The following is a 16,366-nucleotide window of genomic DNA, read 5'->3' as shown; positions in this document are numbered from 1 at the left end:
GGACGCTGAACCTGGGCGCATGTCCACAAATATCTGATAGATGCGGGCATATTTATCCAGATAGCTACAGAAATCACAGCTAACCGAACCTAAGAAACGGGGTTACATACTTCCATTCCTTCAGCATATCTTTCAAAACATCTTTGCATGCAGAGCCTGTAGAATGGAAGTTTATGTTTTTTGTTGTTGTTATGAAAATCATATTTATTGTTTAAGTTATCCATACTCACAAGCTCTTATTTAGAAATTTAGAAAACAGCCGGCTTCTGATATTCCTTGGACATCATTAAAAGAAAATGACAATTGGCTTTTCTGCAGGAAGCTTCTTTTCTTTCTGCTTTCATTTACTTACTACCATTCTACCTTTTCTTTCGTTTTCTTTTATCTATCTACCTATCTATCTACCTATCTATCTATCTATCTATCTATCTATCTATCTATCTATCTATCTATCTATCTATCTATCTATCTATCTATCTATCTATCTATCTATCTATCTATCTATCTATCTATCTATCTATCTATCTATCTATCTATCTATCTATCTATCTATCTATCTATCTATCTATCTATCTATCTATCTATCTATCTATCTATCTATCTATCTATCTATCTATCTATCTATCCATCCATCCATCCATCCATCCATCCATCCATCCATCCATATCTATATATCTAATTTTCAGAAAGTAAATAGTTTAAAGTAAATTAGACAAAAAAGTAAGACGTACAAGAAGAAATATGATTTTGTGAAGATCTCTTGGTATGTAAATCACTTTTTTCATTGAAAAAAATCAGATGGACAACATAATTATTATCCTATAACTGTTGGAATAAACTGTCAATCGTGGAAATAAATCAAATATTACATTTTTTGTGTGCATGTATACTTCTACTTTTTGTTACAAGTTTTTCTTCATAATGCAACTTCTTCTGTATGTTTATGTTTTTAAGTCTGACCTTAATAAGAAGAGCTAGGCTATTGTTTTCGTATTATTATCCTTAGATGTTTTTTAGAACAATGGTAATTTTTTTGTTCAGTTTTGTCGATTGGAAGAATTAAAGAAAGAACTTAAGATTTGATCAACTGAAATATATTTATTTATAAATTTATTTAAAAAAACAAAAACGAAATATTATTATTTATGTATATTTATTTGTCCTCTTGGTCATTCCTCAGGAGCCACTCAACCGCATAAACAACACTCCTCTAAAATATGTTCAACAAAAAGTATTCAAACTTGAAATGTTTCATAAAAAAATGTCAAGCGATCCATTTTTCACAATAGACGATATTTGGATACCTCACAGAGTACCCGCGCTCGCTTCAGTCTAAAACAATCGAATGAAGAGAAGTCGATCCTTGCAGTCTGAAAAGAAAGTAAATCCTTCACTTTCAAAATTATAGGTTTCCATTCCATGTAATGGGTACGTTTAACCAATAAAACTTAAATTGTATGACTAGTGTGATAAAAGTAGAATGCAATAAGTATTAAATCGTTTTTTAAATTATTTTAAGTATCAAAAACAGACAGAAAATGTGTTTATTTGATGGACGGCAATCATACAATTAAACATTTCTGTAAAAAATGTATAAAAGCATGGTATACATGTAAAATGAACAGCACATGATGTCTAAAACACCAACACGGTTGCATTTATAGAGTTCGTATGGAAGATACAGACAAAAACCAACTCATGTGTGATGAAATAGAACAGGGGTCTGCAACCTGTGGCTCCAGAGCCACATGCTGCTCTTTTATCCCTTCATTGTGGTTCTTTTGCTTTGAAGAAAAATGCTAACATTTTGAAGAAATAATAGGGTTGTTGGTCATTTATTTTTAGATTTTTAAACTGAGGTGAACTTAGATGAGAAAAATGTACGTTTTAACCACTACGTTATACTAAATCAAGAGCCCTTGACACGTTCACTCCATAATGCAAACATGTCAAATACAAGCAATTAAATAGTAAAAGATCTGATTTATGTCAGAGTGGTTTCTTTTTAGAATAAGTTCAAACTCACATTCTTTTCTTAAGCCTAGTTGTCTTTCAGAGACAAATGTATTAAAGTATAATCGCTGCAGCAGGGTCTTATTTGACACAGGATACATTTTATTTTGAAAGGAACTTGTCTGTGCAATGGTAATATAACACTGTTATAATTCAATAATTGTAAATGTTTCAAAGCTACATTTTATGAATAAATAAACAAATGACTTAATGACCGCAAAAATATAAATTTAGAACATTTTTCTAAACAGTAGAGTGTGACTTTGCAGCTCTTGCTGGGTTTATGGCTGTTAGAAACTGTAACAAATGGCTCTTTGAGCGCTAAAGGTTGCAGAACCCTGAACTATAGAGTGTGATTTAGCTGTTTTTTAGAGGTATTCTAGTTTTTGGCTCAAATGTTTGATATACCTTGCAATACAAGATATGAAAAAAGACATGTTGGCTTTTGTTTTACTGTAAAAATGGCAACAAGAAAGCTAGAAAAAGCAGAGATCCCCCTAATATTTGCTGTACTTCACAAGAAGTCAGTGGAAGAGAAAGGCCCATTCTAGGAAACGTTCCATTTCCAATCTCCTCTTGGTAAGTTTAGAAATAGACTTTTCCAACATGTTCTTCTCCTAACTCGTTGGGTTGATGGACAAAACCTGGAATAAACTCTGCAAGATCCTTGGAGGATTTGATCCACCCTGTAAACATGCAGGAACAGCCCTGCCTGGATGAGTCCTCTCCTCTGCGTGCCTCTCAACACTTCAGTTTGCAGGAAATCAGACCAAAGTTACTGTTGGTTTCTCTTATTTTCTCCTTTTGTCGGGCTTGGACCAGCCCAAATACGACCTCGGCTAGTGTCAGGCGTCCTGATGGGCGCCCCCCAAGCCTGCTGTACTTCCCAGCATTGCCCTGCTTACTGCGCGTGGTGCTGATGAAGTATGTACGCACTTTTCCCTGGCACTCACTTACCTGCATTAAACAAAAAATCTTTTTAGGTTACTCCTTCAATTTAAAATGAATAAAAATTAAACATTTTCCTTTTAATAAAGCTTTCCTTACGTTATCTGCAAAGTTACCACAGACTATATGGACTAGGCTCAGCCCCCACTCACCCCCTTGATAAATATTTCTCCTCGTAGCTCCAGGGCAAAGCCCCACTCTGACAGGACTTTTCGGGTGGCTTCAGGCACCTGGATTCGTCCACTCACTCCTGTGGTGTCCATACGACTCGCCAGGTTCACTGTCATCCCCCAGATGTCATACTGCGGTTTGGTGGCTCCGATCACCCCCGCAACTACTGGCCCATGAGCAATTCCTTAAAAGAGTCCATCATGAAATCTTGGTCACTGGTCTCAGATTCTCCTCACTGTTTACTACAATAATGAAATCGACTCACCGACACGCAGCTTAAAACTCTGAGCAGAGAGCCGGTTGGTCTCCTTCAAGGTCTCCTGCATCGCCAACGCAAACAAAACCAGCTCGCTCAGGTGATTCCACTTATCCATGGATGCCTGGAAAACATAAATCCAGACGAGTGAGTTTCCCTAAAGAAATTCAACTGAAATGACTCTGAAACTGACCTCCCACCTGTTTATTTGGAGCTAAACCAGAGGCTGCCATATAGCAACTTCCAATGGTTTTGATCTTCTCTACGCAGTGGAAATACGACTCCTCCAACAACTAGAAAAGATTCAATTTCAGACAGCTGCTTCTAATATAACTGGGCAAACTACTTCTGTTGGTAGAAAAGGATGAACTTTTCACTTTAGTAGCGTTCAAACTCAGAACCAGCTGGTATTTTTCTCTGATGAACTACTAACGGTTGTTAGAACAATTGAAGTTTGCTCACCTCATCAAAGCCAGCAATGATCTCATTGAGCAGTCGCAGGCAGTCCACTCCTTCATGTTTAATCTCTTTCTGCTCAAAGTACTCATTGAAGCCGGCGACCGAGGCAAACATGACACCCACTTCATCATAAGACTGGGAGTAAAGCTCCTGAAATGACCATTGTTACACGCAGTTTCACCTGCTCATATGAGATAACACAGACCTGAGGAAAATCAAACATTTCTGCGCAATAACCCGGTTCATGTGGATGTTCTCTGTGTCTAAGACCATAAAGACCCACTCTAAATAAAGATTGTGTTTTTAACATGTTCTTGTGGCATTTTTCTGATGATTGAGAGCTAAAATAAAAAAAATTAACCTTAAAATAGCATTTCTGAGAATTCTTTATTCAAATTGTTGTGAATAAGGAGCAGATGAAAAAAAAATGCCATTTGAAAAAAAGATTGTAGTGTCGACGAATAGACGTCTTTGTTTTTCTTGTCTGAGCTGACTTTTGGCTCAGAACTGTACCGTTGGATAGCTCCAATGTTGCTCTCTTTTTTTTGCATCTCTAATGTTAGGTTGGGGGTGTGAGGGTCTGTAAGCAAGTGGGAGACTGTGTAAACAGAGAGCTCTCAGCAATGGGGAAGGGAAGAATGGGCGGTGTTGCCCACCCAAAACTTAGAGGCAAATTTCTAATGAACTACTGCCACACTGCAGAAACTATGTCCTAAAAAACAGTTTTTTTTTGGGAGGGGGGGGGGGGCTAAAAACGACATAATCATAATTTTACAACACATCGAAAGATAATTGGTAACAGAATGTGCTTCTTGTTATGAAAAAAAGTTTACTATGTGGGAATAAATTACATTAAATTAAAATAAGACTTTTTTTTCTTGGTCTGTTTGACAAAATAAAACAGCATGTTAACAATTAATATGTCTGTAAATCACATGATATTACATTTCCTGTAATAGGTCAGGGTTTGTTTTTGGTACCTGGTCGTTTCTGTTCCGCTCCAGAAAATGCTGCGCCACGTGCACAGGTAGGATGTTGTGTAACAAACTCTCGTTGTGCTCCCTCAGCGCCCTCATGTCCTCCACCTCCTGCTGGGCCTGCAGACGCCACAGGAAGTCCAGCCTGGCGGTGGCCTCCCACTGGAGAGAGCAGAAGAAACAGCAACGTGATGGAAGATCACCCAGCATCACCTTGGTTTTATTGTACCTGGTCATTCAGATTGAAAAAACAAAAAAAAGATTGGAAAATCAGTGCTGGGAAATGTTTCTTTGTACCTGTCGTCCATTATAAAAAACAGCCACTGTGAACATGATCATGAGAAGAATGGAAATCCCTTTTCTTCTCACATAGTTAGACCTGTAAGACAGGTTGGTAGCTTGACAAACTCATAATTGAAGTCAGAAACTATAGATGGACTTTTAGGACAAACCTTTGCAGTGTGTCGTAGCGTGCAAGCGTGACGAAGGCCAGGTGAATGGCATAGGAGTACAGAGTGACTACAAACAGCAGCACCGCCAGCTTTAGCAGGGAGTTCAGTCGCAGAAATACAGCACACGTAACCATGGCAACCACGCCACTCAGCACGAAGATCTGAATTTGACAGACATGACTTATTTATGAAGTAACAGACTGAGGTCACGCTGGAGCAAAAGGAAATGAACTTATTGGGCTTCTCCTTACCTCAGGGTAGGTGCAGATGGTGAAAGGAACTGAGCTTAGTTTCATCTTCTCCATCATGTCAGTCTCATTCGTCACTGATAGAAGACACCAGACCTGCACACAGCACATGATCTACAAATAGGACAAGCCACGACCTATAACATGCACTTAACACTTGAGTTATACTCAGTTCTTTATGCTTACAGATTTTAGAGTCTCTCATTAATGTAATTCTGGTTTGGGTTTCTATATCCATTAAAACATTGAACTGAAAGGCATATTTGTCTCCAACTTACAAGGATTCCCAACCTGATATTTGTGTTTATGTTGCATTTAAATATGATTTAAAGTTTAACATCGCAATTTATTTTTTTTCTAAGTACAATATATTTGTTCTTCAAGTTTATTTTTGCTCAGTTGCTCTCATTCCAGGGAAAATGAGTAAGTGTGTCTGCTTTGCTCCGTCAATGATGCAACATTATGAATTTGTAGATTTTTTAGAAACCCTTGAAAGTGTGTGTTTTTGTTGTAAAGGATGGCAGAATCAGATATTTTTACCAGGCAGCAGTGAATGCACTTTATTTTTTTACAAACAGAAATTAAGCAGGAGGCGTTTTCTTATTGAATTACTTTAGTGAGGACAGGTATGGGGATGAAAAAAAAGTGAAGATGGAGTCTTATTTATCTTATTATCTGAGTTTAAATAATGTAGATATGTATGTATTGAAAAAATGATATAGATATGTGATTTATTTTATATTCTGTCTAAAGATCATCACTAATAACTCCCTGGTTATATGGAATTAAATTGGATGTTGTTGTTATTTAGCTCTTAACTGCTCGTTCTTTGTACAACACTTGCTGCCAGTTTAGAAATCTAACCCAGATAGAAGAGAGCTATTATGAAGTGAGAGGTTTGGGTTCAGCCAGATAGAAAAAGCTTTGAAAAAGCAAAGTACAGTAAAGAGAGATGTGATTTAGATTGGATTGCCTTTACAGTAAACACAGCGATGCAAAAAAACAAAAAAGAAATCTTTAGCCACAAGGTGGCAGCACTAGCTAGTTTTGAGGCATTTGGATTTTCCACAGATAATGCAACGTTTTAGCATTATAAAGTTAAATTGTAATAGTACAACAAATTTGTAAAGTTAGAAATAGTAAAAATAAAAAAACGGCTAAAACAAAAGCAACTTGTGTTTTTCATCTGACTCTAGTATCATTTTTAAGATCCTTCATTTGTAAATAAAGACATTTATAGGCTGCTACTTTCTGTATGTGCATATGATTTTTTTTAAGTGGCTTCTTGTCAAGCATTTGGAGAAGCAGCATTGTCTGAAACGTGTTATGCAAATAAAGTTGATCTGAAACTGATTAAATGCTCTCTTCTTACACACATTTATTGTAATACTGTGTGGTTTTTTGTTTTGTTTTGTTTTTTTGATCTAAATGTTAAAGTGCTTCAAGTTGCGCAATGTAGGACAAGTGCTTTTTTTTAATACATAAAGTTTGATTTGATTTGATTCTCACCATATCTGAAGAGGCCAGGGCAAAGTTGATGAGAATGGCAGTGAGAGTGAGGAGGTTGCGAGCGCTGTTGTTTTCGTGGAACCAGCAGCAGATGTTCTGCAGCACTACAGGAGTGCTCTTGAACTGTTCAGCGAGGGAAACCAGCAGCAGCATCATGTATGCAAGCAGGAAAAGAGCAAACTGGAGGACAGCCGGAAACTGCCTGCATTTTAGGGGAAACAGAAGAAGAAAAACAGAATTAGGAGTCAAGAAGAGAAGAGTGAACACGTAGAAACAATTTTATTTAACTCTTATTTTGCATGAATAATTATTTTGTATCATTCGATTTCAAATAGTTTATGTTTTAGTGTGTTTCTCCAACTGCCTTGCTTCCATTTTTCTGCAATATTCCTGTTTCTTTTAGTTTGTACATTTTATTGTATTATTAAACTCCACCTCAAGAAACTATAGAGCCCTGGAAGAGACATTCAAAAAAATTGTTCCCTTAATTTAATGTTTTTTTGGCCACAAATCAGCAACAAACTAGTACTTTTATGACATGAATTCCTACAACTAATTTGTGCATACAAAGTACTAATTCCCGTGCACAAAATACAAATTTGTGCCCACAAAATACTAATATGTGCACACAAAATGAACGACCCTGGGAGTATTTCAGGCAGACAACTCGAGCAGTGCGTTTACCTGGTTACTCCTCCCCGCGGGCGGTTCAGTTTAATTAACTCACCTGTTTAGCATCCTACTTAAGTTCCAGGTTTGCAGTCCAATCCCTCTTCTTCCATTTCCGCGAGCTCTGGGTTCGTTACCCCCCCCTCTTCCCCGGCTTCCACCTGTGAGCTCCGTTAGGGGTAGATTAATACTCAAAGTTTTCCATGGAGATCTTTGTTTTATATATTTGAATAGAGCCTTCTGCCAAACTAAAAGAAATATGGAAATAAATCTTCTTTACTGCATGAGTTGTCTGACTGAAATACTAATGTGTGCACAAAAGATGCTAATTTGTAACTACAAAGCACCAATTGTGTACACAATAATCTAATTCGTGGCCACAAATATTAATTTGAGCGATACATTTTTCTTTTTTTCATGTCCTGAGCTCCGTAGGAAACAGGAAAAAAAAGATGTGATGAAGGCAGAGATTTGAATGTTTGGGGCTTCACCTGGGAATGGACATGAAGGCCTGGGCAGCCATGAGAAAGAGGAGTACGATGAAGGAGCAGACCATGTTGGAGTTGAACATTTCATCTCTGATTTGAGAGAACTAGACCAAAGAAAATTGTCAATTCTGGTTATTGCAGAGATATTTTTAGCTAACTTTCAAGGTTGATTGTCTCTACCTGCATACCTTGGCCTCAATCAGGGCATCCTTGAACACAAGGGTCAGTGGAGTGATGTGCTCCTTGTGCATGCGCTCGCTGCTTCGAACCTCAATCGCATGTTTGATGCGTTTCTTGATTTCTCTGGAATTTGACTGCCATATGCTGGGCAGCGAGCCATTTGTGAATGATGCCAGGATCTGGATTGAACAAACATGAACGGTTAAGGTTCTCAGCTGACTGTGGTATCACCAACTATCCATGATGGACTCACACTATTCATGTCAATGACATGACCAAAAGGGATCTCAGGGTTCCAGGTCCGAATAGTTCTCTGGACTTTGATGGGCTCGATGAAACCATTCCTCTCCTCTGAAGGGCAGATGAGGAAGGTGTCTATGTTATGTTTCATTAAGAACTCGTTCCTGTCCCCTCCGTGACCGTCCTCTGTCTTGTAGATTCCCCCTAGACAGTCCAAAGTTGTCCTTGAGATGTGGATGCGCCTGAATGATAAAAAATAAAATCAAATGAAACAACCAATTGAATAGCCTGACTTATTCACATGAATCATTTTGTTAGAGTTAATTTAAATAATTAATTAAAGTTAATTTTAGGACCACAAGTATGCTTGCATTTTTTAAAATTGTTAATGAGATCGTTTGAACATTTATAAAAATAGCTCTGTTGAAGTATCACATTCAGCCAATGAGCATGTCACAAAGACTGGATCTTTTCAAAATTGCTAAACCAATACTCTTTTTTTCCATTTATTACTTTCAGAATTTATGTATGTAAGGTTCACCTATCTGGTCATTCCCATCTAACGTGGACTCCTGCAAAACTGTTGACTAAGACCAGATAGACAGCACAAGTTACACCATTCTTGAGGTCTCTTCACTGACTTCCAGACAGCTTTAAGACTGACTTGAAGACCATTTTACGTGTTTTTACAGCAACTACTTTTCCTTGACTGCCAGTATTTATTTATTTTTTCTACAAAATTTAAAGTCCAATTATTTTTAAAAAGGCATTTAAAACCTTTTGGAGAAATACCCAGACATGAAGGATTCATTAATGCATACTCTTTTAAAAAAATAAACATTTTAGGCCCATTTATAGAAAAGGTTTTTTGTTTTTTAAATTTACATTTTTACATGTATTTTCATTTTGTCATTCAAAACTCTAATATAATTTGTGCTATTGCCTATCTTGGCCAGGACCCTTGCAAACACAAAAATGTAACTGGTTACATCGAGGTTAACTTATCTTCAGAAAATAGAATAAAGTGAGCATAAATCTTCATTCTATGAGTCAAGATGCCTAGAGATCTTTGCTGTAAATTTCAATAGCGTACATGAAATTGTGCCTTTTAGGATACTCACCCTGGTATTCCTCCAGCTTCCAGCATGTTGGCGATGCCCACGTCCCATGACCAGACGTCAAACTGCCACTTCTGCAGGCCCAGCACACCACACAGGACAGAACCAGAGTGTATACCGATCCTCATGTCCAAGTCAAAGTTCAGCTGCTTCCTCACGAGTCTGTTGTAGATATTAGGCTGAAATAAGTTATATCATTAAAATGAACGGAAAATTTTAAAGACTGCAGCAGAATTCTGCTTGGATCGGAATGTGACTTCTATGGATATCACTCCTCTAGTCAGCACCAACCGTATGGTGGCGATCATAGCCAGCCCCATTTCTACACAACAGCGGGCATGGGCATGCTGTGGTTCAGGCACCCCAGACACACAGTAGTAACAGTCCCCCAGTATCTTTATCCGCAAGCAGTGGTGCTCCTGTTGTGAGAGATGAAAGAAAATGTAAAAAAAACAAGGGATTTATTTAAAAAAGAAATATCAAGGATTTTCACCTCAGCCAGGCGGTCAAAACGTCCAAAGAGCTCATTGAGGGTTTGAACCAAATCCTGAGCCGATAGATTCATGGATAACTGAGTAAAACCTTTAATATCTGCAAAAAGGATGCTACAGATGACAAAAAATTTAAAAATTCTTTATTTTAAAAGCACTTTCTTGAAAGACAAAGGTGTACCTGCATGGGTTTTATAGCTTCTGCTGGATGACCAAAGAATTTTTTACCTGACATCTTTGTACTCATGTATATAGATCTTATGAAACTCTTGAGGGTTCAGTTCGTCCTCCCAAGAACTCATGTCTGCAATCATTTCCAAGGCAACGAAGCGAGGCAGAATTGACAGGACCAGGCGTTCCTGTCAGGCAGCATCACAAAATTAACCTTCTTGAATCAATAACTTGTAACATTCTTTTCTTTCAACTTTACCTGTCTCTGGTTCTCTTGCTCAAGTTTGAGACGACCTTCAATGCAGCGTCGCGTCTCCAGGAAAACCTGTCTCTGGACATGATCTGTCAGGTAGTGGATGAATAAGCCGGCTGTGTTCATACCCAGGTACAGAAGGCCTTTGCCAAACACCTGAAACGGAAAAAAAATCACTTTAGACTTTAAGCTCCTTCATTTAACCTTAAATAAACACAATAACCTGCAACAGCAAGTCAAATACCAATAAATTAGGAGCCTAATGACAGCATCAGGTTGCAGAAGACAAACAATAGGGAAAACGTTTTTATTTAAAACTGGTTTCTAATTGTAGCTAGAAGTACAATAAATAAAAAAATTGTCATGAACAATAGCTCAAAGCTAAAAAAAAGAGAGGGCATAACTCTTCTGAATGCCAAAACTGTTACCACATTGGTTTTATTACACTTTTTAGGTCCTTCTTGACAACAATCCACCTTCCAACAGCAGTTTTCTGTTTTCCAGAAGGAAATCAGATAGATTTCTGTCAGGAAAACAAACTTTTTTTGAACAAATTTGCATGATGAAGACTTCCGGAGTGAGATAATGTTCCTGTGAGGAAGGGGAGGTGTGGAAACCATGGTTGCTCTTTAACATATAAACCTGTAAGATAACTGATAACCTCCAGGAGCAATGTAGGGTTCAGTGTCTTGCTCTAGAACACTTTGACACATAGGCATGAGGAGCAGGAACTAAACCTGCAATCGTTCAGTCAGAGGTCGACTGCTCTATGGGCACAGAGCTAGATATAGTAGAACAAATGCAACATTTGCAACAAATTAGATCAAAAAACGGTGTTGGCATCATTTTTTTCATTTACTATCATCAGATTTGCAATAATTATAGAGATATTTTCCTCAATCAGTGTTTTATGTCAGTGTTTCTCATTTTAACATAAAGGTCTGCATTTCAGCTTCTGTCTCTTTAACAGGTTTAACAGTTTAACCGGTCCAGAGAGTTCAATATAAAGTTAAGGCACAGCCTTTGCCAAACAAGGCATGAAACAGAGACTGTGCACAACACGGGGAAAAAACCCAGCAATAAAGGAAATACTTTAGAGGGTTTAGGAGGATTTGCAATATATTTTTCTGTATCTATTTTGGTTTAAATTAAAGCAAGTAAATTTACATTTGTTTTTAGTAGAATATGTTTTTTTCCGAAGGGAAATATCCTCTCTCGGAACACCCACGTTGGGTGTTTCCAGAAAGCTGCAAAGCCACCATGCAGGCAGTTAGGTGTCATGCTTAAGGGCATTTCAGTCAATATGGAAGTCCAACATTGTGCAAGTCAATGGGAATCAGACTGGCAACCTTCAAGTCACAACTTGCCTAAATCCAATTCTTAACTTGTAAATTTTTGTTTTGCACAGATCAGGAAAAAGTGTAAGGAAGTGAATTTTAACATGACATATGTTTGTCTCACCTTTTTTAAAAGCACAGCATCTTTGTAGTAAGACAAAATCTCCACAACAAGGTGCAGCAATGAGGTAATGGATCCGGCGCAAATAGCCCACAGCAGAGGAAGTGGTAGCAGTGTGTATGTAGCAAAAAGTGTGAATAAAACATACCAGGATGGATCTGTCTCTAGTCCAAAAACAAACCCTCCCAAAATCTGTGTGGTTTGAGAAAACCAGCTTGCAAGGCCAGCATAGTGAAGCCACTTTGGGGACAAGGAGTCTTTGCAGTTCAAAACCACAACGCACAGAGCTACAGCTATCATCATGAAAATGCTTGTAAAGTAAGAACGCAGGGTGTCTGTGTTGGGCTCTGGGGCCAGCACCAGGTACAGGACCAACACGTGCAGCTTGGCCACTGCATCGATCACATTGGTGATGGCTAGAGAGTTGCGTCTTTGGTGAGAAGAGTATAGTTGGTAGAGCTTCTCCAGGTCACGGGACTTGAACGTGTGCCGCAGCATGGGTATGTAAACACCGCGGATGGTGTTGCCCCAGCAAACAAAGAAATCTGCATCACTGGTGTAGTCACAGGTAGAACCTCCAACACTGCCATAGGTGCTGGTGGATCCCCGGGTCTGGACTCTGACAGTGGATGAGCGCCGTTTTGTCACCCCACGTGAGGCCTTGCTGCGGATCTGCCTGTTGATATCCTCAATGTAGGAATCTGTCACAAAGATTTTGCGTGCTGGTTCAACACCCGCCTTAAAAAAAGGGAGCCACAAGGTTAAAAAAATATATTTTTAGAGCTAAATCACAGAGCAGAATAATTAGGGAGGAGTTTAGGATAATTTCATTCCCTTGAAAATCACCTGAGCATTGAGCTCCTGCTGGATAATTATGTGTTTGACAGCATTCTGCCACAGCATCTTTTTCCGCCTGAGCCCAGGAGACAGCGTGGCGCTCAGACACGGAGGCTCATGCAGCTCTACAGGCGAGACCTTTGCTGTGTCAGCAAAGGTCACCATGGTGATAACCTTAGCCGACATCAGCCCTTAGTCTTAGGAGAAAACAGGCCCTGAAACTTAAAGGAAAAGGGGACGGAATAAAGAACCAGTTAAAAAAAGCAAACCAACAAGTTTCCTTTAGCTATTTTCACATGTTCAGATCCAATAATGAAAAAAAAACACAAAACTTTTTACTTGTTTGAAGTAATCAGATAGTGTCAATATAAATTTTACAAACATAATTTGTACACTTAATTTATATTACTGTTACGCAAAGCTTTATGACCTCGTTTTTGACCTAGTTTTACATTCTTTAAAGTTTTTTCAGCTCTTATCGTACATAAAGAGGAAAGAAATGCAACATAATTCATTTCTTTTTCCTAAAAATTAAAATTATATCAGTGAAATAAAATACATCCTAATGGTGGCCTATGGGTGAAACTTATTATTTCTGGTGTAAATTATACAAAAACGTATTTTTTCTCCTCTAAATTAAAAATTAGAGTCCTTAAATGTGAATGAATTTACCAGGAAATAATTGTTTACTTGTTTGCTTGTAAACATATTTTATTTACACTTGATTAGCTTGTATGAAATGCAAGGAATCTGGAAAACCAGTTGAGGTTTTGGCTAAAGATGTCCTGGATCGATTTTAGGTCAATGAATCGGATCATTTAAAATGAACTAATATCGACAATGAATTGGATCGGCAAACACAAATTATGAAATGAAAATAATTCATTACAGCACTATAGAAGTTAAGAAAAAATCTTGACTTTAAATAAAACATTTGATTTGAATATCGTACTAAAGAACTTCATAAATACAGAATATGCACCTCCTTCTTTCTCATTTTCTTCTCAAGTGGATGCATCAGAATAGAGCGGAGCAGGGAGCTTTTGGCCCGCCCAGCATAGTTATTTTTACATAAAAAAATAACCTACTTCAAACTGCATTTTTTCATCTGCTCCTGATTCACAACGATTTGACTAAAGAAATACTCAGAAGTGCACTTTTAAGATGAATTTTCTTCATACATGTCCGTCATTATAAAAAAATGGCCCTAGAACATGAAAAAACAACACTATTTTATTTGGAGTGAGTCTTTAAGAAATTTATAGAGATAAACAATAAACTAACTTTAAATTTGTATAAAGTAACAAACAATTAGTAAACATTCCCTGCTAGTAACACAAATTCATGACTAATAAAAATGTTTGTTTTCTTTCCATCAATTTCTCTTTGGAGTTTGGACAAATTCATTATATTTTTGACTCAAAGAGCAGCACTGAAAGTGATTATTCCTTTGTTTCATGGACTTCAGCAGCTCTACAGAAACAGCACTGCCTTGACATCCTTCAGCTATAATCCAGCTCCTTCTGTCCAAGATTCACGCAGTCATGCAGCTCGCACTCACAACGCCACCTGTCTGGCTCCACGTGTTGACACAGTCTGTGCCAGAGAAAAAGGCAGCTTTCAAATGAATTATTTGGGATCCAGATTTAGCCCTGAGCTGGTTAATGCTCAGAGTTAAACTCCTCCGGGCCCTTCTGGCTCCTCATGCTGCTGTCCAGCACTTTGCTTCTCATCAAGCTCATGTTTCCTCATTTAACAGGCTTGATGCAGAAACAGCGTTTGACAGTAAACACAGCATATTTAATTAACTCTGCCATGATGCCAGTCAGCTAACTCATTCCTTACTTATAGGTATTTTGGCAGCATCAAACAGAATACAAATATGTAGTGTTATGTGCTTTGATCAAACCGCGTTTAACTGATAAAATAATCTTTTATTTTGGGTTTTCCAGAGATCTAAAAATGAGATGGTGTGTTTTACTGACCTTTGCTGGCTCACAGAGTCCATCTTCACTTTTCATGTCCATCTTTTGACCCAAACCTGATATCAAAGGGTTGCTTTCATCGGGCAGATTTAATTGGGAAACAGATGTAGGTGAAGAAAAGAAAAAAAAATCAGTAAAAGGAAAAAATAGAAAGTTTTGAGTAGTCCCCACTGTGTTGAAGAACTTAGTTCTTGTATTTGAAGCAAGTTATGAATCCATCAAAGGTGTGTGTGGATCTGCTCTGCTGGATTTTAGGTCACCACCTGAGCTCCTCTGAGAGCAAGTCAACAACTGCCACGAAGCAAAGCTGGAGGAGTGAAGAACGCAAAGAGGATTAATTAGTCAGCAGCCACTCTCACTGACCTGCTCGGCTGAGTTCACTGACATCAAGACGAGTCGTGGCTGCCTTTTTAGAACAAAATCACAGAAGAGAAATAGCTTTAAGATGACAGACAAAGTCTCGTTGCACTCTTTTTTTAGAGTGTTTATACTGTATCTATGATTCTTTCAAACTAAGATAGTTTGGCAAAGTTAGTTAAATTTAATTGCTGATCCATCCTTTATAGATGGAATTAATTCAAAGCGATATTCAATTTTCAATTGACAAATCAATTTGCAATTTGAAAATGAATTTAACAACTTAGAATTCAATATGAAAACTCTTCAATTCAATCTTACATTTTCAAAATGAAAATTTCAAATAACAACAAAATCTATTGCATTTCAAACTTTCATGGGTTTTTAGTACCATTATTCAAATGAAATGTATTTTGCAACAAACTATTCAATGTTAGGTTTGGTCGTGCGTTATGAAAATGCATTTATTACTTCACAACTCAATATTTATAAAAGTACATTTTAATTGCTTGTTTGCTTTAAATTCATTTTTAAGTAATTTATAATCTAAACTCTGGAATGTGGCCCCGTTCTCCCTGCATTCCCTGGACTCTGGGAATTCTTTTAAAAACCAATTGAAAACTTTTTATTTTGCTAAGCATTTTAACTCAAACTGTTTTTATTTGAATTTGAAATGATTGTTTTATATGGCGGCACTTGGTTTTTTTTTTTTGTCTTTTATGTTTTTAACTTGTGGAGCACCTTGTGACTTCTGTCTGCAAAAGGCGCTATACAAATAATAGTTACTTACTTACCTACTTACTTATTACATTGTAATTTGTCATTTGTCAAAATTTAAAAGAAATTGCCAAACATAAATTCCTCTGGCTATCATACATTTGAATGTGCCTCCATCCTCTTACTATGTCATGATTACTGATTTTTTGGGTTTTTTAATATCATATTTGTTTATACTGTAGATCTTTAAGCGGTTTGTCTAATTCAAAATCCAGTGGAATTATGCAAGTTCACACTGTTTCTGATCCATACCACGGTTCAGATGAGCTTTCGCTGTAGTTTATCAAAGCAGAGCATCTGGGGAAACAC

The 16,366-nt window shown here is 37.5% G+C and overlaps 1 protein-coding gene across 1 annotated transcript; it reads right to left on the bottom strand.

Moving 5' to 3' along the window:
* Positions 1-1,526: 1,526 nt before the first annotated feature.
* LOC101162414 (adenylate cyclase type 8-like) lies at positions 1,527-15,626 on the bottom strand. The gene is made up of 21 exons (XM_011491609.3): positions 14,924-15,626; positions 12,948-13,159; positions 12,105-12,839; positions 10,650-10,799; positions 10,448-10,578; positions 10,222-10,333; positions 10,020-10,147; positions 9,732-9,890; positions 8,624-8,852; positions 8,379-8,549; positions 8,194-8,294; positions 7,034-7,235; positions 5,528-5,620; positions 5,277-5,437; positions 5,122-5,203; positions 4,828-4,986; positions 3,851-3,997; positions 3,589-3,681; positions 3,398-3,512; positions 3,114-3,316; positions 1,527-2,970 (listed from the first exon to the last, which is right to left on the bottom strand). The coding sequence occupies exons 2-21, from the start codon at positions 13,122-13,124 to the stop codon at positions 2,755-2,757; spliced, it is 3,564 nt and encodes a 1,187-aa protein (XP_011489911.1). The 5' UTR covers positions 13,125-13,159; positions 14,924-15,626; the 3' UTR covers positions 1,527-2,754.
* Between the last annotated feature and the right edge of the window lie 740 nt (positions 15,627-16,366).

Source organism: Oryzias latipes, chromosome 24 (assembly GCF_002234675.1).
Source record: "Oryzias latipes chromosome 24, ASM223467v1".
Classification (NCBI taxonomy): domain Eukaryota; kingdom Metazoa; phylum Chordata; class Actinopteri; order Beloniformes; family Adrianichthyidae; genus Oryzias; species Oryzias latipes.
This window is presented reverse-complemented; position numbering and strand designations above follow the sequence as displayed.

Coding starts and splice junctions, on each gene's coding strand:
- LOC101162414 (XM_011491609.3), bottom strand. CDS start 13,124: ATGTCGGCTAAGGTTATCACCATGGTGACCTTTGCTGACACAGCAAAG. Junction 10,148..10,221: donor GTTTTGACCGCCTGGCTGAG/GTGAAAATCCTT, acceptor CTCTCACAACAG/GAGCACCACTGCTTGCGGAT. Junction 7,236..8,193: donor GCCTTCATGTCCATTCCCAG/GTGAAGCCCCAA, acceptor CCTAAAATGCAG/GCAGTTTCCGGCTGTCCTCC.